Source organism: Gopherus evgoodei, chromosome 1 (assembly GCF_007399415.2).
Source record: "Gopherus evgoodei ecotype Sinaloan lineage chromosome 1, rGopEvg1_v1.p, whole genome shotgun sequence".
Taxonomy (NCBI): Eukaryota; Metazoa; Chordata; order Testudines; family Testudinidae; genus Gopherus; species Gopherus evgoodei.
In genome coordinates this window covers 78193452-78221373 of record NC_044322.1, presented here as the reverse complement: position 1 = coordinate 78221373, position 27922 = coordinate 78193452, and the positions used below count along the sequence as shown (strand labels likewise).

At 38.4% G+C, this 27922-nt stretch overlaps 1 protein-coding gene across 15 annotated transcripts in view; it reads right to left on the bottom strand.

Moving 5' to 3' along the window:
- Positions 1–27922, bottom strand: part of LMO7 (LIM domain 7) — a 197556-nt gene that overhangs the window by 6162 nt on the left and 163472 nt on the right. For 9 of the 15 annotated variants that reach the window (XM_030566674.1, XM_030566711.1, XM_030566730.1 and 6 more), the window contains 13 exons: positions 26057–26171; positions 23364–23525; positions 22081–22271; positions 20531–20591; positions 19371–19427; positions 17179–17204; positions 16745–16849; positions 13375–13467; positions 11403–11734; positions 9661–9726; positions 7174–7220; positions 2214–2433; positions 626–925 (listed from right to left, as the gene is read on the bottom strand). In XM_030566674.1, the coding sequence (XP_030422534.1) occupies positions 626–925; positions 2214–2433; positions 7174–7220; positions 9661–9726; positions 11403–11734; positions 13375–13467; positions 16745–16849; positions 17179–17204; positions 19371–19427; positions 20531–20591; positions 22081–22271; positions 23364–23525; positions 26057–26171 (1775 nt within the window). The remainder of the gene's footprint in view (positions 1–625; positions 926–2213; positions 2434–7173; positions 7221–9660; positions 9727–11402; positions 11735–13374; positions 13468–16744; positions 16850–17178; positions 17205–19370; positions 19428–20530; positions 20592–22080; positions 22272–23363; positions 23526–26056; positions 26172–27922) is intronic. The other 6 variants (XM_030566702.1, XM_030566784.1, XM_030566791.1 and 3 more) reach the window with 3 other exon arrangements.

Sequence of the window (27922 nt, the reverse complement as noted above, 5' to 3'; positions counted from 1 at the left end):
ATCACTAGCCATGAACATTTCTGAGAGTTCCCTGAGATGATGTTGACCACATGTCAGCAAGAGAGATGTGGTCAATAAAATGTGAGTCTTAAAATGTTGTGTATTTATTTTTTAAACAAAAGATTCTTGCAAAACCAATAAATGTCAGAAGTGATTTCTGGAAAGTACAAGGAGACTTTTATCATCATTTTTGTAACCCATAAATAATTTTGAGTTGAGTGACTAAAGATGTATTGCTTCATCTTCTCTTTACCAGTGTAAGGCAGTAGCAACAAAACCCTGGAAAATTTTCTGAACAGCTATGAGAAACATGAAAGTGATAACACTGTCCTTCTATGGTGCCTTTCAGCTAGATAACTCAAGGCACTTTTCAAATATTAAGTTTTACAACATTCCAATGTGGAATATTATACAATATAATATAATTAAACAATATAATTATACCTGTTTCACACACAGACTCCAGTTCTAAGAGATCAAGTAGCTTGTTTAAGATCAAAGCCAGCCAGTGGCAAAGCTTGTAAAAGACTAATTAGTTCCAACTCCTCTGCTGCAACTACTATATGAAAGTGTCCACAATTCAGCAGGCAATTTACAAATTTTCAACAAATGGGCAACTACTTACTTGTTCCGCTGCTGGGCTCCTGATTGGGAAGCAGAGGTAGGAGACTGAGCACGCGGTACAGAAGAAGGTGCTGAGGGGAAAGCGTGGGAAGAAGTGGCTGATCTTCCAGAGCTGGCTGAAGGAGGTGCTACACTGGAGGAGGGGGTACGCATGTAAGCTCGATTCGAAGTAGACACTAGTGGAGCAGCAGAGCGACCAAAATCTTGACTAGATGATGTGGAAAAGGAAGATTGATTCGTCCAAGGTGAACGTCTCCATGAACTTGTTCTTGCGGAGTCAAGATTATCTAATGATTCACCTCTGAAATGTATAATTGTTATGTGCAGAATATTACTGCCCAGAAACATATCTTCTTATGAACTAACACAGGGGTCGGCAACCTTTCAGAAGTGGTGTGCCGAGTCTTCATTTATTCATCTAATTTAAGGTTTCGCATGCCAGTAATACATTTTAAAGTTTTTAGAAGGTCTCTTTCTATAAGTCTATAACATATAACTAAACTATTGTTGTATGTAAAGTAAATAAGATTTTTAAAATGTTTAAGAAGTTTCATTTAAATTTAAAATAAAATGCAGAGCCCTTCGGATCGGAGGCAGTGTGAGTGCAACTGAAAATCAGCTCGCATGCCATAGGTTGCCTACCCCTGAACTAACCCTTTATCATGCTTTGATTTTACAAAAAGGAAATATTTAAGTTTTCACTTTACATGGGGTATCAAAATATTCACCGTATCTATTTTAAAGGTTGATTTTCTAAGCATAATTATTTTTTATAACCTGAAGAATATTTTATTATATTCCTTTATTAAAAATATTTGAAGTGGAAAACTATTTATTATAACTGGGCATCACTAGCCTTAGGGGGGGGAAAAGGGACCAAAGAAGGTGAGGCTAAAGCACTAAAGATAACAGCAAATACACTTCATTACAGCTTTATCAGAGTGAATGAAATCAAATTGTTTTTATTTAGTAATGACACCAGACAGTGGTGGTGTTTGTATTTTTCTCTAAGGGATACCAGTTCTAAAATAGATCAATCCCTCCCCTTATTAGATAGTCACATTGTTCAGAAACCAGCTGATGGCAAAACAGCTATGACCTCATGATCAATATCTTACTGTTTCCTAAGTGACAAACCCAACGTTTAGACCCTACACAAGCAACATACACAGAAACTCTGAAGTTTCCTACAAGGTATTTGTGTGTGTTAGAAATTACTGAAGATTATTCTTCAGAACCTATATTTAAGCTTTATTTCACAACAAATTAAATTACTGAGGTTCTCAAATAGATGTGCAAATGACAAGGCACATTAATCATTAATTCACATTACTGGTACATCAAAGGAGAAATAAGCAAATGAGGAAGTATTTACAGTCCATACAACAACACCTTTATACTCCATACTTGCAAATATTTGATTTCAGCTATAACACAAGCAAGTTTTACCCCACTATGTTGTGACTCAAATGAGCTCAAAATCTTTACTGGCTCTACAATCTGTGCTGCAAAGCAACGGTCGAATGCCCCAAAACTAAATATTTATCTAGAGGCAAAGTTCAGTTTACAATTTTCAAAAAGAGTCCTACCTCTTCATTGTATTCTTGTGTAGATTAACAGGGTCCTTATGCACACTAGAACTACGCTGCCTAATCCAGCTGTTGTCAGTATTTAGTGACGTTTTTTTCCTCATTTCCTGAAGAATATGTTGTCTCTCTATTTCTGCTGAAGACAGGACACGCTCTTTCTGAGACCCCTTCTGTGAATCACTGACGTTCCAGGACCTTTCCAAATATTTGTTGTTTGTACCTAATTTGAAAAATACATACATCTGTCAAGTTTGAGGGAGATAAAACATAAAAGCTAAAATTAAAAAGCAAATCGTTAAACTAGTATTGCCATATCTGAAGCAACATATGCACCTTTGTGTTGTTAATATTTGATGAAGTATAATTTCACCATTTTAGTACTGATTGCCATTACAAAAGCAAATATTACCAGACAACATGCATATTAGAAGCATTAAAGACTAAAAAGGAAATATCCAGTGTCAAGCCAGCAGCGAACTATCAAATATCCAAGTTAAAGCACAGAAGCAAGCATCAAGTAGTCTGTACTTCTAGGATATAGTGCCAGAATAGGGTAGGTGTTATTTTGCCCTTCCTCCCCTGCCTCACAACATAAATATCCCTAGGCTGCTTCTTACAGATGTAAGCTTTTCACATGACTAGTGTCAAATCAAGCAATAAATCATAATTTACAATGTGGCAATTTACAATTTAAAAAAATCAAACAGAGACAAGCAAAAACTGCTTATCAACCATGGTACAATGCCACACTACTTTTAAACAAATTCCCTGCACTTTTATGGTCAGATAAAAGCCAAAAAGATCCTTTGCTCTAAAAGCCTCTGTCATAAACAGATAAGTAAGAGTTAATAGAACAGAAGTATGTCATATCTCTTTTGCCGGTAAAGGGTTAACAAGATCAGTGAGCCTGGCTGTCACTTGACCAGAGGACCAATCAGGGGACAGGATACTTTCAAATCTTGAGGAGGGAAGTTGTGTGTGTGTGCTGCTAGTTTTTGGTGGTTGTTCTCTCAGGGTTCTGAGAGAGACCAGACGTGCACCCAGGTTTCTCTCCAATCTCTTCGATACAGGCTCTTATGAGTTTCAGAATAGTGAGTACTAGGTAGATAAGGTGAGTTAGGCTTATGTTTGTTTTCTTTATTTGCAAATGTGTATTTGGCTGGGAGGAGTTCAAATGTGTATTTGGCTGAAAGGATTTTAATTTGTACCAGTATACTTAGGCTGGGAGGGTATTCCCAGTGTCTATAGCTGAAAGACCCTGTACCTATTCCATTTTAAATTTACAAAGATAATTTTTACTGTTTTTCTCTCTTTAATTAAAAAGTTTCTCGTTTAAGAACCTGATTGTTTTTTTATTCTGGTGTGAGACCCCAGGGGCCTGGGTCTGGATTCACCAGGGAATTGGTGGGGAGAAAGGAGCGAAGGGGGAGAGAGAGGCTAATTTCTCTTTGTGTTAAGATTACTGTCTCTCTCAGGGAGAATCTGGGAGGGGGAGAGAGAAGGAGGGGGGGAAGGGGCATTTTCCTCTCTGTTTTAAGATTCAAGGAGTTTGAATCACAGTGATCTTCCAGGGTAACCCAGGGAGGGGAAGCCTGGGAGAGGCAACGGTGAGGGAAAGTGTTTACTTTCCTTGTGTTAAGATCCAGAGGGTCTGGGTTTTGGGGGTCCCCGGGCAAGGTTTTGGGGGGACCAGAGAGTGTACCAGGCACTGAAATTCCTGGTTGGTGGCAGCGCTACAAGTACTAAACTGGTAATTGAGCTTAGAGGAATTCATGCTGGTACCCCATCTTTTGGACGCTAAGGTTCAGAGTGGGGAATTTTACCATGACAGCCTCAACTCCCCTCCCTCTTTGAAAGAGGTTTTTCTCCAATAATGAGATGGAAGCCTGCCAGAATACACAACTGCATCGCAAATTCCTTCTCCCCTTTCAAAATTTATAATCCACACCCCCTCTAATTATGGGAATTATTCCCTGTTCAAAATGCCAAATTGATTGCATTTAAGAGGAGACAGTCTTGTTTTATAAACATATCTGCTTCAAAAACACCCCTTGCTGGAAGCATTTTATCTACCCCCTAGTTACTGGGATATCTAGCCATTGAAGGAAAGGTCAAACATCTGGTGTAAGGCATCCTTCGGTTCTTACTTGACATCTTAAAAAGGTAGAAAAAAAATGCCACTCTCCTCAAATGAACAGAATTACTTGTGTTTAAGAAAAATAAAAGGAAATCCGTTGTTATTCAGCTACTCTTTGTGCTAGGCCTACTTAAGTGAACAAAACAGTAAGTCACTTCAGTTTTAATATTCCCTCTTCTAATCCTGCTATGACCACAGATTTACTATTGGATTTGTTGGTATCGATTAACTTGTCAGATATTTCTGAAAGTCTAGTCATCTCATTAGTTTTGGTGATTGAGATGTGATTTGAGAAAGTGATCTTGCCGATTTGAGCTGCATTCCCACCTTGGTCTGGGTTAGCATGTTCCATCTGATAAACCATTTGTTTTCTTGTAGTCTCCAGCTCTGATTCTTTTGCCTTTTGCAGAGTCTCTATAGCACTCACCAGGGCATTTATGTGCGCCCATCTACTGACAAGGGAGCGCTTCCGCCAGAAAACCCGCCGCCAAGGAGTGCGGCCCGCAGGCAACCAAATGCCGAGAAGCGGCAATGCCAAGAAGCGTTGCTGCCAAAATGCTGCTGCTTCTCGGCGGTATTTCAGCGGCAACGCTTCTTGATGACGCTGGTTCTCGGCAGCATTTCAGCGGCTGGTCATCCGGCGCCCGCCGTACACTTCTGGGAACATGAATATGTTATTGCAACAGAAAGGTTGGGGACCACTAACCTATCGTTTTTCCATATTCGCATACACAAACCCATTTATCACTTGTACAAAATATTTTTTTTAAAAGTAGCTTGTTGTATCTTTCATCATACTGTCTTTAATAAGTCACCCACATTTCCTTACATACTATACTCGAAGCAGATTCTAAAGTATCTAGAATATAATTTCTAAAGAGAATGCTATGAAATCTTATATTTTGGCAGCTCCTTAAGAAAATTGAAGCTGTTGTTATACCATCATGATATCATCTCCAGTTGTTTTCTTCCCATATATACAGAGTAAATGTTGCAAAATAATTGTGTTAAAAATATTGCCCCAGTGTTTGTAGCTGTCATAAACAGATAGTTAAGAGTTAATGGAACAGAAGTACTTCATATCTCTTTTGCCTGTAAAGGGTTCACAAGATCAGTGAGCAAGGCTGTCACCTGACCAGAGGACCAATCAGGGGACAGGATACTTTCAAATCTTGAGGGAAGGAAGTTTGTGTGTGCTGTTAGTTTTTGGTGGTTGTTCTCTCTGGGTTCTGAGAGGGACCAGACATGCAACCAGGTTTCTCTCCAATTTCTCTGATACAGTCTCTTATATGTCCAGAATAGTATGTACTAGGTAGATGAAGTGAGTTAGGCCTATGTTTGTTTTCTTTATTTGCAAATGTGTATTTGGCTGGAAGGAGTTCAAATGTGTATTTTGCTGAAAAGAGTTTAATTTGTACTTGTATATTTAGGCTGGGAGGGTATTCCCAGTGTCTATAGCTGAAAGACCCTGTAACATATTCCATCTTAAATTTACAAAGATAATTTTTACTGTTTTCTCTTTCTTGAATTAAAAGCTTTTCTTAAGAACCTGATTGTTTTTTTATTCTGGTGTGAGACCCCAGGGGACTGGGTCTGGATTCACCAGGGAACTGGTGGGGAGAAAGGAGGGAAGGGGGAGAGAAAGGTTAATTTTCTCTCTGTGTTAGGATAACTGTCTCTCTCAGGGAGAGTCTGGGAGGGAGAGAGAGAAGGAGGGGGGAAAGTGGATTTTCCTCTCTGTTTTGAGATTCAAGGAGTTTGAATCACAGTAATCTTCCAGTGTAACTCAGGGAGGGGAAGCCTGGGAGAGGCAACGGTGAGGGAAAGGGTTTACTTTCCTTGTGTTAAGATCCAGAGGGACTGGGTCTTGGGGGTCCCCGGGCAAGGTTTTGTGGGGACCAGAGTGTACCAGGCACTGGAATTCCTGGTTGGTGGCAGCGCTACAAGTACTAAGCTGGTAATTGAGCTTAGAGGAATTCATGCTGGTACCCCATCTTTTGGACGCTAAGGCCTCGTCCAGACTAGGGGAGGAAAATCGATCTTAGATACGCAACTTCAGCTACGTGAATAACGTAGCTGAAGTCGAATATCTAAGATCGAATTACTCACCCCGTCCAGACGGCGCGGGATCGATGTCCGCGGCTCTCCGTGTCGATTCCGGAACTCCGTTCGGGTTGATGGAGTTCTGGAATCGATGTAAGCGCGCTTGGGGATCGATATATCGCGTCTAGACTAGACGCGATATATCGATCCCTGAGCAATTGATTTTAACCCGCCGATACGGTGGAGCAGTCTGGACGTGGGCTAAGGCTCAGAGTGGGGAATTATACCATGACAGTAGCATTGAGTTTTGTTATTCTCAGTGCAAACATACTAGCATAGTACATCTATTATCCACATTAGCTCCATTGTTTCTATATTCAATCTACCACAGAAAATGCATTAAAATACAGCCTTACACATAACTGTTTAAAAGTATTAATGCACTATATAGATTATGATTATAATATGACTAATCATACCACTTTAAAATAAATTTGAAATAAAGTATACATTAGTAAAGCATCCATTCTGAATTTAAACCCACTGACTTTTGGATAATTTACCACATCCCTTAGATAATCTATTGCAGTGGTTAATTTTCCACACTACTAAAAATCTGATATAGTATGTTGTATACTTGAATTATGAGTGGCAATCAAAAATCTAATTTTTTTTTGACCCTCAAGTATCTAGTTGCTGTAACTACCTTTTGATTGTATTCATGTTTTCATGCGGTTAATAATCAATTTTAAAAGATCTAATAGCAATTAAAGTGCTCACCATTTCTGGGGCAATCATCCAGTTCTGATGTTGATCTGGATTTATTTCTATAAATACAGAAAACATGCATGAGTTGTATTACCATAGCACCCAAGAGCTCTAGTCACGGTGCAGGACACTGTTGTGCAAGGCACTCTACAAACAGAGACCAAAAAGATGGTCTTGCCCCAAAGAGCTTACAATTTAAGTATAAGAGAAGATACAACAGATGGATAGACAGACATAGGAGAGTACAAGGAAATAATGAAGCAACACTATTCAGCATTGACAGCAGTATAAGCTATTGTTATTTAGTATTAATCTGGTAGTAATACCTGGAGACCTCAATTACAGAGTGGAGCATCATTCTCCTAGGTGCTGTACAAATATTTGAAAACACAGTCCCTACCTCATTCCCCTAGGTCATTAGACTGGAATATCAATGAAGATCAGACAGTGCAGCATACCAGTCTAAGGAGGACTATTTCAATTTTTTGGGTGCATGCTTATATTTTTAAGTTTGTTACATGGTGATGTACTTACCACTTCCTAGTTTGGAAGTGCTATTGCAGCTGAAAGAAAAGTATGGCCTTACATGCTACCTGAGGATGTTTCTCGGGAAATCCTTGTGGTTCATTGATCCTATCATGCAGGGGAAAATGCCTATGAGTTTTAGCTGACAAAAAAGTCATGAGATGCACAAGAAAATGAACAGTAGGTGAAAGTGTTCTGGCTGCCCAATGTGGTAGTTAACATAGCACCTGGCTGCTGTATGCTTAGCTCTAGCTCATGAAAGTGAGGCTCTGACTGTACATATAAATATGGTGTTTATTTAGAAAAGGAACAAAAAGCTCATTTCTTGGGCAGCAGCTTCAATATTTAAACTACTGATGGCTGTTACAGCAGCATCACTGCATGCATTCACTACCCAGTGCAAAATGAGTCTACCGTATTAAACCAATACGGCCTTTGCATGCAATATTCTTAATTGTATACAGTTTCTGGCTCCCCATATTAACTGTTTGTCCTAACATAGTCTGACTGATCAGATCTTGCACTGGTCAAGAGCTGGGTGTTACAAATGCTCAACTGCATATAGAAGCAGATACAACATGGAACAAGGAAGCTAGACCTGGGCTTATGCCTCTAGCACCTTTGGCCTCTCCCCATGCCTCCACAGCATAACCATTTGGTGCAAAAGCCCTCACCACTTTCTAAGGGCAGAGCACTAAGAGGACAAAATACACATCAGTAGACCTTGGCGAAATATTTTGGACGAATAGTTTATTTGCCAAAAAATGCAATTTTGGTCAATTCAAAACTGTCAATTTGACAGGAGTTCAATAAATAATTTCAGCCAATTTTTTTTCCAGGATTTAAAGACCATTCACAAAATGGGGAGGTGGGGAAGAAGAGGAGAGCTAGTGGTAGTCCTCCCACATAACTGTTAGCCCTGGGCGAAGGTATTCACCCACGATGTGAAACACCCTCCACCCCCCTTTTTATTTAAAGTAGAGAAGGGGTTTGAACTGAAGCTTCAACCTCTCAGAAGAGTGCCATAACCATTTCTGATTCACCAAAAAAATTCAGAGTTTTAAGTTTTGATTCAATGAAACCTGAATTTCATTTTCAAGTTTTAGAACTGCTAGCGAACTAAAAAAATCATTTATGTGCAGTTCCATGCATCAGATGCACCATCGCAGGTCTTGGAGTTTCTTCTTGTTACATCACAAGTGCCTTACTTATTTCTATTGGAAGAGTGGACTAATTGCTGAAAAAGGTATACAGATGACTCTTGGTACCCCACAGCTGATTGTATCTGAATTAATGTTGGATGGGAGAGTTATAGATAGAAGATTTTTTACGGAGATGGGGAATTTAGTACTTATAGGGTTATTCCAATAATTAAAAGGGAAAGAAAATACAACTGTGCATTTAAATGAACCAATGCACTGTTTATAAAAAAGCTTCTATTAAAAGCAGAAAAGAGGATAGCAAAAAAACAGGCATGGGTTAAAACAAAACAGAAAATAGGCAAAGTTTAAAAAAAGGAAAACTAAAAAGATGTGTACCATCTTTCTGATAATTTTGTACTTTCATTGTATTCCTCCTTTCCCTGCTTATCTTTTATGTTGCACAGTTTTCTGTGTGGGAACCATGCCCCCGCTTGTATAACACTATGACAACCACTGTAATAGCTGAGATTGTTTTCCAGTCTCATTAGTCCAGTCCCACCCACAAATTCACCCCCTCACACTTCCTGGCTTTCTTTATAGAAAGATCTACTGACTGAAAGATGTTCTATGTTACAAACAGAGTATGGCTTAAAGAAACCAGTGGCCAAAGCTCCTGTAGGTGAAAGCATAGCACAAGGACTGCAAAACAATACTGCTGGTAAGGACTCTAAACGGCACCACACCAAAATGGTTAAAATTTAATGTCAAATCCAAGGCTCTGTAATATAAAGGTGAAATTCTAACCTGCCTGGAGATTCAGTATAATACTAACTTGTCAGCAAGAAAGTGTCCAGATGGATCTTCAAAGTTTTGAGATACTTCATAATGGTCATAATGTCTATAAGCAAAAAATAAAATAAAATATATGAAATAAAGTGAATTAAGTAAATATCAAACCCAAATTGGGAAGATATGAAGAAATAAGGTACAAACAACATGTACACAGCAAACTGAAATTCTAGGAGGCTCAGCTCCTGTTTCAGTTTGAAAGCTGTATCTGTCACGCAACTTCATTTCTAAAATCTTTTATGAAGCCAGTCAGACCACTGTCTGTAAATGACAATAATTATCAAACACTGATACCAAAGCGCTAACATTAGAAGAATATGTATATCTATATGACTACAGCTTTTTGGGGCAGGGGCCATGTCTTCATACATGTTTGTATAGTGCCTAGCACAATGAAGCTACCATCCCAATTGGACTGGAAAGTGTTGTTAATCCATTTAAAGTCCTACTTCAGCAAAGCAGTTTGCACATGCTTAAGCCCAACCCTGTTTGGCAAATCCTTAAGAGTACACTCAAAACAAAAATTGTTTCTCTGATATTTTAGTGAGAGTGGCACTTCTGTGTTACTTGTAACACTAGAAGGTAAAATATTTTCAGAAAGGAATGTTATTTATAAGTTAATGTGTCCCTTTCTCCCACTCTCTTTACTCTTTAAAATAGACTGCTGAAAAGGATAGTGGAACGAGATTGTCTGAAATAAATAGATTTAGACTAGGTATTTCTAAAATGCTGTGGTATCTAAGCTAATATAAAATTATCTCATAGATACTGTAGTACAGGGATCAGCAACCTTTGGCACATGGCCAGTCAGGGAAATCTGCTGGTGGGCCGGGATGGTTTATTTACCTGCATCGTCCACACTTTCGGCTGACTGCAGCTCCCACTGGCAGCCGTTTGCCGTTCCAGGCCAATGGGGGCTGTGTGAAGCAGTGCAGGCTATGGGATGTACTGGCTGCTGCTTCCCACAAACCATCCTGGCCCACCAGTGGATTTCCCTGATGTGCTGCATGCCAAAGGATGCTGATCCCTGCTGTAGTATCTTTATTCCACAATTAATAGAAACATATTGCTGTGCTGGTCAACCACTACAAGATAACAGCAGTAAGTGTTTGACTTAGGAATACAGACATGCAGCTGGTAGGAAATAATTAACTCAGTATTGAATTATAAATCTCTACATATGTGTTGAAACACAGACTTGCAAATTCCCCATTAATGCTACATATTGTCAATAGAGCTAGGTGATAACCTCAGAAGTTTTCATGGTTAATTTTCAAGTTTTTGGCCCAGCTCTTATCAGTCACCATGTTGATTTGCGTAAACCCTTTTGAACAAAAACCTATGAAAGCAAATAAACTAATGTCATTAAAAGACAAAACCACAAGCTTTAATTATGGGCCTGATTCTGTCACACCCTTACAAACAGTGAATAGCGCTTTACTCTGACACTCAGTGGGATGATGAGCGAAATAAGGTATCACTCAATAGAAGTAAGGATGATAGGCCCTTATGTTTGACTGAGGTACAAAATGTGTATTGGTAGTGTAATGAGACATAGGTTTAGGTTGTCACAGAATGCATTCTGCTTAGTGACTTCATGTCTGTCTTTTCTCTTGATAGTCACAGAAACATATGTTTAATATGCACATACTTCAGGATATCTGCATTATCTTTGAAAATATACTTTTGAAAAGTAAATGCTTCTCTCCCATTGTGAGTGCCGACCTTCGGTATTGGGGCATCTGCACTGGTATCTCCCTTTCTTTTTCCATGCGCCGCTTCTGCTCCTCGGCATACTGTTGTTCCTTTGCTTTCCACTCTCTTTCAAGCTCTAGTTCTTGGGCTTTCCTTTTTTGCTCCAAATACAGGGCTTTTTCCTCCTGAAGTCTCTGCCTTTCCATTTCCTTCTCTTGCTCATTCTGCTGCTGTTCGCCCCATTCATGTCTTCTGCCTCCTTCAGGAGCATCAGTGTCTTCTCCCATGTTTGTTCTCCAGTTAGAAACAGGTGGTGCATGTGCAGTTACCGATACTGTGTTTAAGGTTAGGGCAGTCGGCTCCTGTAGGAGAGGAAAATAATGGTTTTAGAAACATGATAGTGTAGGTTACCTATTTAGGAAACATTTTATTTTGTGACCAGGGACTTGAGGGGAAGAATCTCAGGGGACTCTCGGTGGCAACAAAGAGTGTGCTTCAGGGATGTCTACAAACACAGTCTTCTAAAGTGAGAAGTTCCATTTTATTTGCTAGCCTTTATTACCCCTTTGCCTAATCTTTCCAAAAGAGTCTGCAGCTTTTATTTTTTAAACCATCTTTATGCATGGAACACCCAACCTATACTTATGCTTCAGGTCATTCCTTCTCCTCTTAAGTCCCTATTAAAAACTCATTTCCTACACAATTTTCACAATAAGTGAGTCAGTGAATATTCACTCACTTTTTTTCCTTATTTTACAAGTTGTTAGAAACAACCTTAAGTGAACGACAGTGAGCACATATCTAAACTCAGTATCCATGTTAACTGTACTGATGTAATCATCATCCTTCAACGTCCCCCAACATCTAAAATTTAAGAATATAAGAATGGCCCTACTGGGTCAGACCAAGGTCCATCTAGCCCAGTATCCTGTCTTCAGACTGTGGCCAGTTCCAGGCACTTCAGAGGGAATGAACAGAACAGGCAATCAAGTGATTCATCCCATCATCCACTCTCAGCTTCTAGCAGTCATTTCTGACATTCTATTTTTATATGCACTCCTCTGAAAAAGATCTTTGAATAGTTTGTTTCCATGCAGGAAGCAAAATAACCCTTTCAAATGAAGGAATAATGGGTTAGCCCAGATCACACTCCCAGCACTTATGGTTTAAAACAAGAGGTCCTTAAGTCCTTCACTACGAGGCGCTCAACAGCTTAATTAAGGGACACCAGTCTTGCTGTTTAAGTGATATGAGCTTTAGATTTGTTTTGCTTTTCTGTTTACTACTGTATAAGCATAAATACGCTCATTGGTATACCTGAAGGAGGAGGAAGTGCTCCCTGAGCTGATACAGGAACAGAGAACAATGATGCCTCTAAAGCATCTGGATACCCAGAATATAGCCTGTTCAGCTGTAGAACAGACTACAGCTGCAGAAGGAGGCAGCTAAAGAAACTAGACACACCCTTGTCATTTTGAGATATATGGAAGACTTTCATTACCAAGGCCGTAGTTGATTTCTTTTCTAAATTCTTCAGAGGTAGGATGGCTCTGCCTTAAGACTGCAATTTAACAAGGTACTTGAGCACGCCTTAATTTGAGTATGGAATAGCCCTAGTGACTTCAATGGGACTAGTCATAGGCTAGAAGTTAAGTACATGCTTGATTACTATGCTGAATCAGGGCTGAAGTTGGTCGTTTTCACTCTGGTCACAATGATATTGTTTTGTTTCATAAGCTAGTTACCAACTTATACATTTCTTCTGTTCATACAGCTTGGCGGCATGTTGTCCTGCTATCTTGAATGAGTCTAAACCCAACTGATCATAAAAGTAAACCACTGACTTTGTACAGAGTTATTTTTATTCTAGAAGCATTTATTCTCTGCACTGGGCAAATGAGAAAGCAAAAAAGTCATTTGCATATTTAAGTACCTACTTCCACTACTGCTCAATAAAAGAATCATGAGAAATTTGAAAGGTGAACAAACATGCACCACCTACCTCATCTAAATATTTGGAACTCTCTCTTTCTGCTTCTTGCTGAGCTTGTAGCCATTCTTCACGCAATTTCTCCTGTTCACGTCTGTATTTCTCCTGATGGGAAGAGTCACTGATTATATTAAAAGTAAATTAAAAAGGGACAGGAAAACACTACTTTCATTTGTATTAAAATATTTGTTTTCAAAATAACCTTGTGCAAAGCAGTACGTCAAGTATAATAAAAACACAAGTAGCACAGAATTCTAATAGATCGCAGGTGGTGAAATCCTGACCCTAATGACGTCAAAGAGAGTTTTATCACTGACTTCAGAGGAGCCAGGATCTCACCCTAAGCCTCAGAAGACTCACCAACCTATTACATTTCCTATCTTATGATTTGTTTTTGGTTTAGCTATGAACTTACTTCTATTAAGCTACAGTAATATCAAATCTTAACTATTTATAACAGGACTAAAAATTTTTTCGTTGGTTACAAGTTAGTAATTAGGTTCCTTAAAAAAAAATCACTAATCATTTATTGACCAACTTACCGCACCCATCTTGTGACTCTGATTATGTATTAATTAATTAATTTATTATTATTATATCTCCAGAAGCACCCAAAATGCGACTGGCACGGTACAAACATCTAGGGAGGCACAGGCCTTGCCTTGGAAAGATGAAAGTAATATATATATACACACTGTTTTGTTTTCATGTTGGGTTCCTCATCCCCCTTAACAGAGCTTCTGTGGGTTAAATTATACTCAGTGCAACCAATAATCTTTTGATGGTTAATGAATCTGCATGCAGTGCTAAGGATGTAATTTGAAGATAATGAGGTTGTACATGTTTTTTGAGAGAAAAGGCGTCAATCCAGCAAAGCACTTAAAACACACCACAACTTTACGCATAAGTAGTGCCATTCGGTTAGTTTCATTTGGACTACTCACACACTAAGTGCATTACTAAACTGAAGTCTATAATTTGCCCTAAAGAATCTCTCTTTCTTGTGATGCGTGGAGATGGAAAGATTAGGGTTGCCAACTTTCTAATCACACAAAACTGAACACCCTTGCCCCACCCCAACTCATTCCATCCCCTCTCCCTCTGTCACTCGCTCTCCTCCACCCTCACTCACTTTCACCAGGCTGGGGCAGGGGGTTGGGGTGTGGGTGGGGAGATGAGGGGTTCAGGGTACAGGAGGGAGCCCTGGACTGTGGCAGAGGGTGTGGGCTCTGGGGTGGGGCCGGGGATGAGGGCTGGGGCAGTGGGTTGGGGTGTGAGGAGGGGGTGATGGATGCAAACTCTAGGAGGAAGTTTGGGTGTGGGGGGGCTCAGGGATGGGCAGGGGGTGAAGCCCTCTGCCCAGGGATGGGGCAGGAGGTTGGGGTGAAGGCTCTGGGATGGAGTTTGGGTGGGGGTTCAGGGATGCAGCAGGGGGTTGGGATGCAGGCTCTGGGAGGGAGTTTCAACTTGAGACAGGGAGTTGGGATGTGGGAGGGGATTTGGGGTTCAGGCTCCAGCCAGGTGGTGCTTGCCTCAGGCAGCTTCCAGTCGGTGGCACAGTGGGGCTAAGGAAGTGGGGCTCCCTGCCTGCCCTGGCTCCGCATGTGCCCTGGAAGTGACCAGCATTCCTGGTTTGTAGGTAGAGTGGCAAGGGAGATCTGTGAGCTGCCCACGCCCACAGTTCCTGGCCAATGGGAGCTGCAGAGCTTGCACTTGAGATGGGGGCAGTGTGCAGAGCCCCCATCACCACCCCTGTGCCTAGGAGCCGGACGTGTTGGCCACTTCTGGGAGCCATGAGAAGCGAGGGCCAGCAGAGAGCCTGCCTTAGCCCCACTGTGCCGCCAACTGGACTTTTAGCAGCCTGGTCAGTGGTGCAGACTGGACTAGCCAGGGTCCCTTTTCGACTGGATGTTCTGGTCAAAAACTGAACACCTGGCAACTGTAGGAAACCTCCCAGCTTAATGCCAAAGTCCAGGCTGGATATGCAGGATTAGCAATTAGAAAAAGTATTTCTTTTGCTCATTCACTGACATTCTCACAAAGCCATTTTTAGAAAACCTCTTTCAACGTGGAAGGAAAACAAACTGTACGTTAAGACTACTTTAACAACAGCTTTTTGTGGCCCTAAATATTTAACACTCTCTAAAGCTGGCCATAAAGAACATGAAGCCTATTTTCTCCTTTTTTAAAGGGAGGTTAGAAGTGCCCAAGTCACTCTATTCTCTGAGCCTCTACATCTCTCTTGAGAGTGACTGGTCCACTGCTATCCCAAAATATTGGGTATATAACACCAACTTATCACAGAAGCATAATTCCCAATACAAACCATTGTTGGAAAAATTAGTACAATAGTGGCTGCCTTTTTTGTTTTAATACATATTACCAGTATCCTAGTTCAGATAAAATATTATATTCCATTGCTAAATTTTCTATTGTGACTGACAATCAACAAAACTGGAAGTGAAGGGGGTCACCTATTATAGAAAAATAAATTTTTAATCAAAATGAATGAAGACTAAAAGATATCCTGTATAGTCCATATACAGCATTTAAAAAGTATGTTCAGTTTGGCAAACTACAAATATGTATGAACTGTTCTTAAAATTGAGCCTTCTTAAAAAATATTAATTAAAAATTAAGTTTAATTGTAAACAAATCATTCTGAAATCAATTAGCTGGGTTATAGACCCGTAAGTAGAGCTGGTTGAAAAACCATTTCTTTCTAGTGAAAATTATGAAAAAAAAATTTCATTCAAAGTTGTTTATTTGAATTTTTTGCAGGGAAAATTCAAAACAAAATGTATATCACATCAACATTTTGTTTCAAAAGGTGAATTGAAACAGCACATTTTGATTTGTTAGTTTGGGGACTTTTGGCGCTTTTTCCCCTCAGCCTCTTCTCCCCTCCCCCTCTTTTTTTGCCACTGACTGCAATAAAAACCTGATTATTATTATTATTCCCCCTCTACCACCACCACCACTTTTTCTGCTCTAACTTTTCAAACTCTCTCTAAATTTGGAAAAGTTACAGAGTGGCAAAAGGAAAAATGAAACTAACTCTGCTATTGTGTAACTTTGCCAGAATTGGATAGGTTCAGAAAAGTAGGCCATCCAAAGTCTAATAATAATAATTGTTAATACTTCTGCAAATGCTTTTATTCATAGATCTCACAGCACCTTACAAACTGGAATGAGTGGAATTATCACTGTACAAATGGGAGCAGTGAAGTGTACAGAAGTGAAACCACTCATCCAATGTTATACAGCATCTCAGAGGCAGCGCTGGGAACAGGGTGTAAGTCTACTGAATGGCAGTCTACTGAATGGCAGTCTTTCCTCAGACAAGGGAATCCCTGTCTATGAGTACGTAGTTAAACTGTACCTGAAGTAAACGTTCCTGTTCTTTCTGCCATTTTTCCTGTCGTTTTCTCTCTTCTTCTTGGTCCCAAGTCCAGCGACTAGGAGCATTAACAGATGGAACTTGGAGCTAAAACATCACAAAAAGAGGATGATTAATCCACTGTCATTTTAAAAATACATTTTTAAAAGCTAGATAAAAACACATTTACAAACATTAGCTACAACCTTAGTGCAATAAGAACCTACACACTTACAACAGCTAAATTGTAACCATTATTACCAGCTTTAAAAAAGGTTTAATCAGCAATCTGGATAGGTTTCTGACCAAAATAAGAGCATGTAATATAAGAACAATAGGAAATGTTAAAGCAGGGTTCCCTGAAATGAACAAAGCCAGACAAACGAATAACCTCTTTCATTAAATTAATTTATAAGTAGTTTGTAAGCAGTACTCACATCAGACACTGCAGGCTCTGAGCCTCCTGTAGGATTTAGAGTAGAGAGGGGAAATAGAAAAAATGAAAAAAACATTACGATTATGTGTTATGAGGTTTGTTTAAATGTGGAAAGTTTCACTTGTATGAATTCCAGGATAAAATTTGTTAAACTTTAAACCATACTTGTTTCATTTGACCCTATTCCCTTTATTTAGGTCAAAGAATCTTTAAGTATCTTCAAACTAATACACATTTATCCAGGAAGTTTTTGAAAATAGAATAACCCTATAACATGTTCAAATCTTTCAGATGTTATCTATAATTACTTGGTCTTGAATTAGCAGTACATCCCCAGCCTTGTAACATGAAGGACTAATTACAGTTTTCCGTAGCTACTCTGAAAAAACTACTCAATGCTGTTTTATAATCAAATAAGCTACTCTCTTAAACAGTTTTGTTAGGATTCAGTTATACTGGTTATATATTCAGGATGCTAGAGACTCATTTTACATTTATTAATACCAATAGGCCTTCCAAAAGCAACTAATATTCCATTACTAACCAACATAAATACCTCCTACTCTACTCCCAGAGAGAGAGAGAGAGAGAGAGAGAGAGAATGAATCTTCAACTTTTCCATCCTTGATAGTGTGTCAAACCTGATATTTGAAGGTTGTCACTATAGCTCTGAGCTTATGCCACAGTGATAAAAAAAATGCATGCACTGCACTGATAAACTAAACGCTGTGGAAAAAACTACAAGAAATACACACTTCCGATTCAGGTTTTGGTTTTGTTTGGTTTTTTTAAAACACAAATTCTTGTCCATTTAATTTTATTGTCCCACATAACCAATAGTTTAGATCATGTTATTCATCTGCAAAATTTAATTGGTGGAAAAAAGTAACAGGAAAGCAACATATTGGAACCTATTATTTTCCTACACTATAACAAAACAAGGTGGAGAAAGTGGAGCAAATTTGGTGTACAAAAAAATTTATAATGGCTAAAAGGTCTTATGTCAAATTAATAGATGTTCATTTTTATATTAATTATATATCTTCAAAAACAGGAATTTATAATTAGTGATAAATTAAAGCTCCTTAAGTGAAAATATATGGTATGTTAATAGTTTAACTATTAATACAATACGTATGTGGATATTAATAGTATGCTTTACTATATAAAAGATTCTTTTGCAAATGAGGGAAAAAGGACTGCAAATAAAATACTGCTATTAAATTCATTATACAAAAATAAGGAAAAAATATTTAACCAAGGAAAATACAGTATTATCTTAACAGTTTGTTCAAAATTTCATTACGTTTAAAAATAAAAAGCACAAATTTAGAAATGAATAACATGAAGTGTGCAGTGGTATTTCAAATGTCACTTTAAAAAGACAACCACTCAGTGAATTCCTAACTCCCGGAGTCAATGACAAAATGCCATTGACTTCCATGGGTCCAGAATTTCATCCTCAAGGTCTACAGCAAAATACTGAAGCATACAAAACTGTTTTGAAGACAGTGTTAGATATTTGACATTAGTGAAAATATGAGATGTGACATGCAGAACACACCAGAAAAGCAAGCCTACAAAACTGTAATGAGAGCTTTATTTTGCACACCTTAAAGCATAATAATAATAATAAATAATAATAATAATAAAAATACAATTAGTTTTTTAAAAAAATTTGTATTGCTTTTCTTTGGACTTGGTCATTGTTACCTACTTTATAATAGTAAGTTATCCATTTTATTGTATTCTATCAATTTGGACACCGGTATAAAGCAGCAGCTTTGAATAAACTGAATTTACTATTAAATATTTTAACAGCTCTTTAGCCTCTGCACTAGAAGTGTGCTGGAATGGTCAGTTTTAAGCTGTTTTGTAGGGAGTTGCAAACCTGAAACAAATCTGTTACAAGTGGAAAAGTGTTTTGAACAGCATATCAGAGATTTAAAAGGTTTTACATATACAAAAAAACACCCCACACACAAAGACCCATTACCACAAAGGTAGACTCATGAATTGTAACAACTACCTGATGACCCTGGGGAAAGAATGGAAATGGATTATGTTGCTTTGTCATGGTTGCAACAAACAACACTGAAAAGTCTTAGTACCCAGCACCAGAGACTTATTAGGTAGAGTGTACAGTGGGAACAATTTCATGAAAGTACATGAAACGTTAGCTTTTTGTTTTACCTTGTTCAAAAAATTGTGACCGCCTTTTTAAGTTTTTCAAAGAAATAGATTCAGATTCTATTTGAAAAATACAAAGAATACAAAGAAGTCAATACAGTGCTGTCTAACTACATATTTTTTAATGACTATCACCACTGGATAACAAAAGACATTCATCAGACCTTTCCAATCTACAGTAACATCACCTGGAAAAACTGAAGGATAGAGAAAAGCTAGTCTTTTATTATAATAAATGCAGATTTTTTTTAGCAGGTTACATCACACAGAGATTAGTACTTCATTTTAGTACAACTGCTATCCATCTAGTATAACAGCATGGTTGACCCACTTTGTGTGGGCCTGGAAGTCTGGCAGCATCATTTTTCTTACCTAAGATCCCCACCCAGATTTTAAAAGTCTGACAGATTTTACAAATTCAGATTCCTTGGCATCTCTTCTCCTCTACTACCCTCAATTTAACTGTGAGTCAAATGTAATCGTACCTTTGCCTATGTCTATGTTCCACCATGCACATTTACAATACTATGCAATGTAATTGCATGAGTGGTTCCCATTAGGAATTAAAATTCTATTAGGTGGTTTAAGTGCCTACATTCCCTCCCCTTCTTCCCTCCCCCCAAGGCTACCTTAGTTAACAGAGTCACTAACAGTTATGGCACAGAGCCAACAATATGCAGTCCACATACCAAAGAAGTATCACATTTGAGTTCTAGCAAAACAGATATTTGGATGCTTTTCATCCCGTGTCTCCAGGAAGGAGGTTGGAAGGGAGAGAAACCACACATTCAAATTCTTAAAGGCAGAGGAAAGACTGATCACCATAAAGCATCTTTATGTTATAACCACCGTTGCAGAATGAATAAGTGGAGTTAAGTTTCTGTGTCATCTTGTTTCTCCTCTTTCATCCCTACCACACAGTCAGTCCACAATCAGTCATGCTGAGACTAGGAACTTATCAGCACTCTGTTGGCGGTTCTTAAACCATTCAATGCTCCCTGGAATAGAACTCCATGCCCCTCAGATGCAATTGGACCTACATGCTACACTTGCAGCTTTCATTTTCTCAGAGGCCTAATATTTATTTCACTGTATAGTAATATTTACAGATACAATCCATGTTCTCTCCTCTCAATTAGCAGCTGAAAATATTGGCAGTTTACCTTTTTGTTCATTAGAGCTCAGATCTGCTTCCATTCCATTTATCACTTTTGCTCCAGGATCCTACAAATAGAAAACAATTTTAGTATAATTTCATGTGAATCAAGTTTAACATTTCTTCCCACAGAAATTCCACACAGCAAAGTGTGTCAGGTTGTTATAAATTCCTCAAGTTAAAGAAATTGTTTAAATCTTCTTGCCTATATTTTATATAAAACGACGACTTTAGGGATTAGCTGGGATTAATGACCAGTTGCAAGATGATGGCCGAAAGGAAACCATTAATTCACCAGAAAATGCGCCATGAGCCAAGATGGATACCCCAATGTTTTGTTTATAAATAAAAGCACACCATTTCGGTTTCTTGGAATGGCAGCATTCATTTAAATAGTCACTGGAAATCCCTTGTACTGAGCATTTCTAAATAATTCATGCTCTATAAGGTTTATTATAATCAAAATTATGTTCTGATTAAACAGCTGGTACATTTTTTTTAATTGCTTACACACTCATCTGGGCATACAGAAGTTACTCAAAATGTGTTACTGGCCTTAAAAACATCTCAGTATTAGCAGTATCCCATGTTTCCTATAATAAGCATATGGAAGTAAAGAGAATACAGCAAACTCTGCAGTAACTTTATTTAAGGCAAAATTGGCAATTTTTTAAAGGTGACCACTGCATGTACATAACTTAACAATAATTCAAATACACAAACAATATAATGACAAAACCAAACTGCTCCTTACTCTTTGTCTACTGAAAAAAGCCATCAATCTTCATTCAGTAAAGATGTTCATGCTTATTTTATTATGCAGCCAGGAAGATCAAACAGTATGATGTCATTCTGAATAAATTAGTAAATCTAAACTGAGTCTAGGGGTGATTCTCCTCTGCATCTAATGAGGGCAAAGGGGAATCAGGGAACCCTCTGATTCTGTACCGGCATTGTGCAGACATCAAGAGCAGCCTAGTGGCTGCTCTAAATTATATCAGTGGAGGGCTGAAAAAACAGAGATCCAATCTGCCAAGTCCTCAGCCCACTCCTATCCTGGGGTGAAAGTGTCATCTAGCACAAGAGCTGCCACCACTAGGTTTAGATGAATGGAGAGTTCCTCCCACAAGGGGCATTGTCCGCTAGCTATTTATGGCCATAATATGGCTCCTTTATGCCGCTCATCCTGGAGAATGTGCCCCTATGTCTGAAACTACATCAATGCTCAAATAATTTTACTATATCATGCAGTTTTTGTGTAGTTATGCAGAAATCAGTTACTTAAAAATTTAATTGCTATCAGAACAAAAATACTGCTATCATGTGATTCTGTGACTCCACATAATATTATACTAGTTTTATACAGAAATAAGTTAGACACAAGGAATTAATATATTTAGCTGAGATTCTAGTATTCTAATTAGAAAGCAAAATTAAAACTGCTTTCCTGGAATTACTACAATTACTTTCTTATTCCTCTGTGAGGCCTTAAAGATTTTCCTTCATTTCTCCTCCCAACACCCAAACACTGTTCACCCTCTGAAAAAAAAATCTTACAGAATTTTGAAGGCTGTAGGAGAAATCTCTTTTGGCTGATATGTTTGAAGAGGAGTTCGTAGAATTCTGATCTCCAGAAGTTGCATCAATCCATTTATTTTCAGGTGTACCTACAATGTTGGTAGCCATACTGGTGAGATTGAGGATTTTATGCCTTACATATGGCAGGGAAGGCTGGTCTTTGCCCCAATCTGATCAGCACATGGAGATCAAGAAATGAATGTGGACAGAAAAGTCAAAGTATAAAGAATAAAAGTTAGTGAAAACACATTCTCATTTTAAAAAAAAGACAAGAAGAGAGAAAGATGAAGCAGGTAGAATTCATAAAGACAGGAAATGGTTAGAGCTTTTATAAACAGACCAGCTTCCCATAACAAGAGTTAGTCAAAAGATGGGCTTGAGAAATACTAGCAAGTTTACTAAGATTCATTACAAATATAAATATTAATATTAATTGAAAGTTATTTTTTCACAACAATGTCATTGGTAAGGAAAAAAGTTCTTTCACCTATAATCAAGCCATAGGGGGAGTGAGCAGTAAGCTGTGTTTTAACTGACAGACACACTGCTCCTGGAACATTATCTACAAGTTTTACAGGAGTACAATCCACCAAAATTTGTCCCTGCAAATTTATGTATGGATGTTATAATCCATACTACAATTGATTAGACCACACAGGTAAAGAGTTTTAAGTGGCAGACAGCACATTTAACTGTATAGTAACTAGGAAGAGAAATTGTCCTCACCGTAACTAAAATAAAGCAGCAAAATGGGTAAGGAGATGGCTACCCCTGGCCTAACCTCTACAGGGTACAATGTTATATCAGAAAAGGGGGACACTGCTGCCTCTTTCAGATGCCAGCAAGGATCCCAGGAATGGACATCACCTCCTGGTCTGACAGAACTATCCTCCACCCCTAAACTGAGGTGGCAAGAAGGGGGCATTTTCAATTCCTTTCTGTGGTGCCCTTATGTATCTAACAAAATAATCTAGGACGTATATGCAACTATGCACTCCCTCAAAAATTAGACCAATGCATAACAGAGTGGTCATCAGTTTAAGGTTAGCAGACTTGCTAGTTAAGTTATTTGCGATACATCCATATAAAAAAGAAACCCCAAGTTACGTTATAATAAAATACACACACTAACAAAGCATGTAGGTTCAGAAAAGGTGTTGCCGAAACAAGGACTACAGGCCCCAACCCATCAGAGCAACTTCACTAAACAAAGCTTATTGACCTTATACAACATGCTGTAGTTGCCCAGCGAAACAACCCACCATTTTTTCCATATCGTCTGACATCCATGACCAGGTTTCCAGTTTCTAGTGCATTGGCCATGGCTTTCTCCCACTGATTATGGTCCATTTGTGAAACTCTTGTGCCATCAACAGCAATGATTTCATCATCTACTTGCAGCTGGCCAAGGTCTGCAGTGCTACCTAACAGATCAGACAAAAAATTCCTCATGTCTGCGTATACTTAAACACTTCTATCACAGTCATGATGGGGAAAGTGGCTATTCAGTTTGTTTCCTGAGAACAATGCTTATAGCTAGAAATTTAAGTAAACTTAGTAAAACTTGCTATTGTACACTGGCCTCTCTGGGGTATGTAATGCTGCGTATCTTAGCTAGTGTAGAAGTACTATATAATTTTCTATTATAAAACAGATCTGTGGAAGTTGGAGGGGAACAAGAAACTTTCAGATTTGCATTTCATATTGCAGCTAGCAGTTCATTGCAAAATTCTTGCTGCCTCTTTCTCACTAGCCCTGCTCTGAGGGGCAAGCCAATGCAGGCATCCTGATATCGGTCAATAATGATAAACTGAATTTTAACTGATGCGGTGACATAAATGGAGCTAACATAACAAGATTATGAATGATGCAGGAATCGCTATGTAATAGGTGAATATTGATGTCATGGTATCAACAGTTCAAGTGACCTGGTCAGTGAAGTACAGTTATTCCTTATTGTGTTAGAAGACTTTCCTGAGGGAATGAACTGATTTAACTTGCATTAGGGTTAACACTATGTTTATTATACTCCCTCGTTGCTTTAAGTTAATGGGAAGCATATAGAAAGGCAACACAATGGCTTTCCATATAAGAATACCTGAGTATGCACTAGAAAGACAATGAGGGACAGCTGTTAGCTTCAAAAAGCCTGAATTTTGTCTCCAGCCTTATTTTGTAAACCTTGTTTTGCCAGGCAGGGAACTAGACATCAAAAGACTTGACTGAGCTGAAGTCTGTCTGCAAAGTGAGTGGTGTGCTTCTACTCAATTGGTGTAGTAAAAGAGTGCATGGAATTGCATGTGGGAAAAAGCTGGACTCCCAAGTAAGCCTCCAGGAAAAAAGTTGAAGAATTCAAGGTCACACAAATCCTCCCATACCACCACCAGAAGGTAACACATCCAGGACCAGACCAACCAACCAAATTTGAACCAATGGCACTTGCTGTGGTCTCCAGATTACATCTGAAGACATACACCAGATGACCACTTGTGTGAACATTTTTTCATTCCAGTACACAGGCTTTTAGATGAAGATTGAAACACTTAGTTAAGGTATTTTTTTCATAATTTTTCCTGCAGATAAAAGTATTTTCCTTTCTAAGAAGTGTAAATATTGCCATTTTTCTACTCTTATTTTTTATACAAGTATTTCTTTAGTTCTATTTGACTATTGTAGCAAACTAATGCTCAGCTAGCTTCATAGGGTAAAATTAAAATATTTCTGATTTACACTAAAGAGCATATAGAGACAGCCCTTTGCACAAAGTAACTGATGTAAAACAGATTTAGTGGCAGTGAAATCAAATTTAAATTGCCTTTTGGAGAAAGCAGCTATCAACAGTTTTAGCCTGTTTTATCTGGAAGGAGCAAGCCATGATTAACAGTGATTTAAAACCTGGCCTTAGCTTTCATTTTAAAGTCAATGTGTAAGGTGATTGTTACACAATTACTTTTCTGTGAAAAGAAATGCAATGAAGTGCCAGGCCAATATGAAGCTTCCAGTGGTGTCTTCTCTGCTCTGGTTTTAAGCCTGTCTTACTGCAAGGTAATATTTTAGTTGTAACCAAGGACATTATTGAATATGGGGTGAATGTTACTGAAAAAATATCAGTGTACTCCATAAGACTTGACAGTTTATAGTTTTGGAGGAAGGGGTGGTTGAACAATTTATAGCTGAATTTTTAAAAATAAGTAGCAATGCAATACAAATTTTAATTTGTTCTTTAAAACAAAACTACAAGAAACTTGAGAGATATTGATTAGAGCAAGATTCATTTCCACAGGGAAAAAAATATTAATCCTGGATATTAGTAAATATTTGAAGAAAATGGCACTATAATTTGTGAGTATTTATTCTAACACCAAACAAAACTCTGACTAATTCCTTTTTGTTACTTCAGTAAAAAAATATTCATGCAGATCATTTAGAAGCTACAGTTACTCATGGGAGGTAATATTTTACAATCTTTAACATAGGGGAGGAAAGGAAACCTGAAATTAAAAAATAGTCTGCTTTCCTATGCATCTGTCTCTAAAGTTGTAGGAAGTGAAACCTTTTAAAATATGCTCCAAGAAAGCAGCAGTCTCTATGTTATATGCATGCCCCTGTGATATCCCTAAATAAGCAATTGTATTTAGCAGACATTCTGAAGCCTTAGAATAATGTCTGGTAAATAAACCAGAATTTACACCATTGCTATGGATTTAAGACTTCTTTACTTCAAAATACATTTTCAGATATTTCTTAAATTAAACCAGTTTTAGTGGATGAAAATACACAGGAATCATAGCGTATTTAGCCTTTAGCAGTCAAATACTGTTTTCTTTTCAATTTCTTTCCATCTAAATTCTTTGGAAGATTTTCATTCATCATTAAAATTAAATAACTTTGTCTAGCAGTCTCAATCCATTAACAGTAAGAGTAAAGTTCATAAAAGGGTTAAATATTAGTTTACCTTCTTCAATTGTTTGTATAAAAACACCAGAAGGTTTCCAATTTGTGGTGAACCCAAAGTTGCGACTGTTACCAGGTCTCTGGTTTATACTGATTCTCATTTCACTGCACAGGTCCTGAAAAATAAAACATGACACTGCACTATCTGGTGTCACAGGCATCTACATGAAGGAAAGTTTATCCACTAAATAAGTGAGGCTATTAACAATGTACACTTTAATTATCTATTAACTGACTATAGAGCGGTTTTCTTTGTAGAACATGCTAATTAGGTTTTTTACTTAGATAATTATGTTTTAAAGGCTACATAGAAGACATTTCGTGTACATATACATATTTAACGGTCTGTAGATATTATTAAATTTGTCATAGCAAGCTGTTCAGTGCAAAATGCTTTAATAAGAGTTTATAGCAGGGGTCGGCAACCTCTGGCATGCAGCTCGCCAGGATAAGCACCCTGGCGGGCCGGGCCAGTTTGTTTACCTGCCGCATCGGCAGGTTTGGTGGACTGCGGCTCCCACAGACAGCGGTTTGCTGTCCCAGGCCAATGAGAGTGGCGGGAAGCCACAGCCAGCACGTCCCTCAGCTCACGGCGCTTCCCGCCGTCCCACATTGGCCTGGGACAGTGAACCGCGGCTTGTGGGAGCCCCAGTCTGCTGAACCTGCTGACGTGGCAGGTAAAGAAACTGGCTCAGCCTGCCAAGGAGCTTACCCTGGTGAGCCGCGTGCCAGAGGTTGCCGACCCCTGGTTTATAGGAAGTAATTAGATGACAGTGAGACACCCATGAAAGGTGAAATGGACAGCTAGTTTACACAAATTGTATCTCAAGAGAGCAATTTATTAAATTAATTATGAAAGATTTGAAGAAATGGAAACCCTAAACAGGTCATCATACATAGGGTGACCAGATAGCAAATGTGAAAAATTGGGACATAGGGTGGGGGGGGGTAATAAGTGCCTATATAAGGAAGTCCCAAATATCGGGATTGTGCCTATAAAAATCGGGACATCTGGTCACCCCAGTCATACATAATATAGTTAATCTGTGGAATTAACTGCCTCATGAGACTGAGGCTCATAACCTAACTGGAATTTGAAAAAAGCTGGATAAAATGACTCATTTCATCTATAATTATGCATACTAAGGTAGGGGTAAGCCATGCTCCTTTAGGCCCCAATCCTGTAACGGGATCTATTGGTGTGGACCACTGTCTCTGTGTGGAGTTCTAATGAATGGGTTCTATGTGAACACAGGGGTCTTAAATTGTATACAAATTACTAGAGCTGCTCAGAAATCAAAATTTCCATTCCCTGGGAAATTCTAACATTTCAAAATTTACCATGAAACAAAAATTCTGAAAAATTCAACTCAGAACTATGAAAAATATTATTTCATGTTGATATTGAAACAATATAATGTAATATAAAAGCTGAAACAAACTTAATTGACATTATAAAAGTCAAAGTGAAATGTTTTTCAACATTATCGAAATGAGAAAATCATAACACTTCTTCATTTAGATTTTTTTGGACTGAAAATGTTAAAATGGAAATTTCTACAAAACAAGTATGTTAATACTAAACCCTTTACTGTGGCAGAGTAGGCCACTATTACTGTATTATATACAGTATAATTCAGGAGATAATTAGTTTGTACGAATGAGCAGCAACATAACTGGCTGAACCAGCAACAGTTCCAGCACCGTCACTGGTGGCAAGAAGGAACTGAAGGTGAGGAGAACTGGTGGTGCCCTATATGCCACGGCATGTGCGCAACACTCCAGGGGGTGCTGGAGCTGGTCCCCTACAGATACTACTGAGGGAAAAACTTCTAGCACCGGTGCATGTGGCGAGCACACACACCTA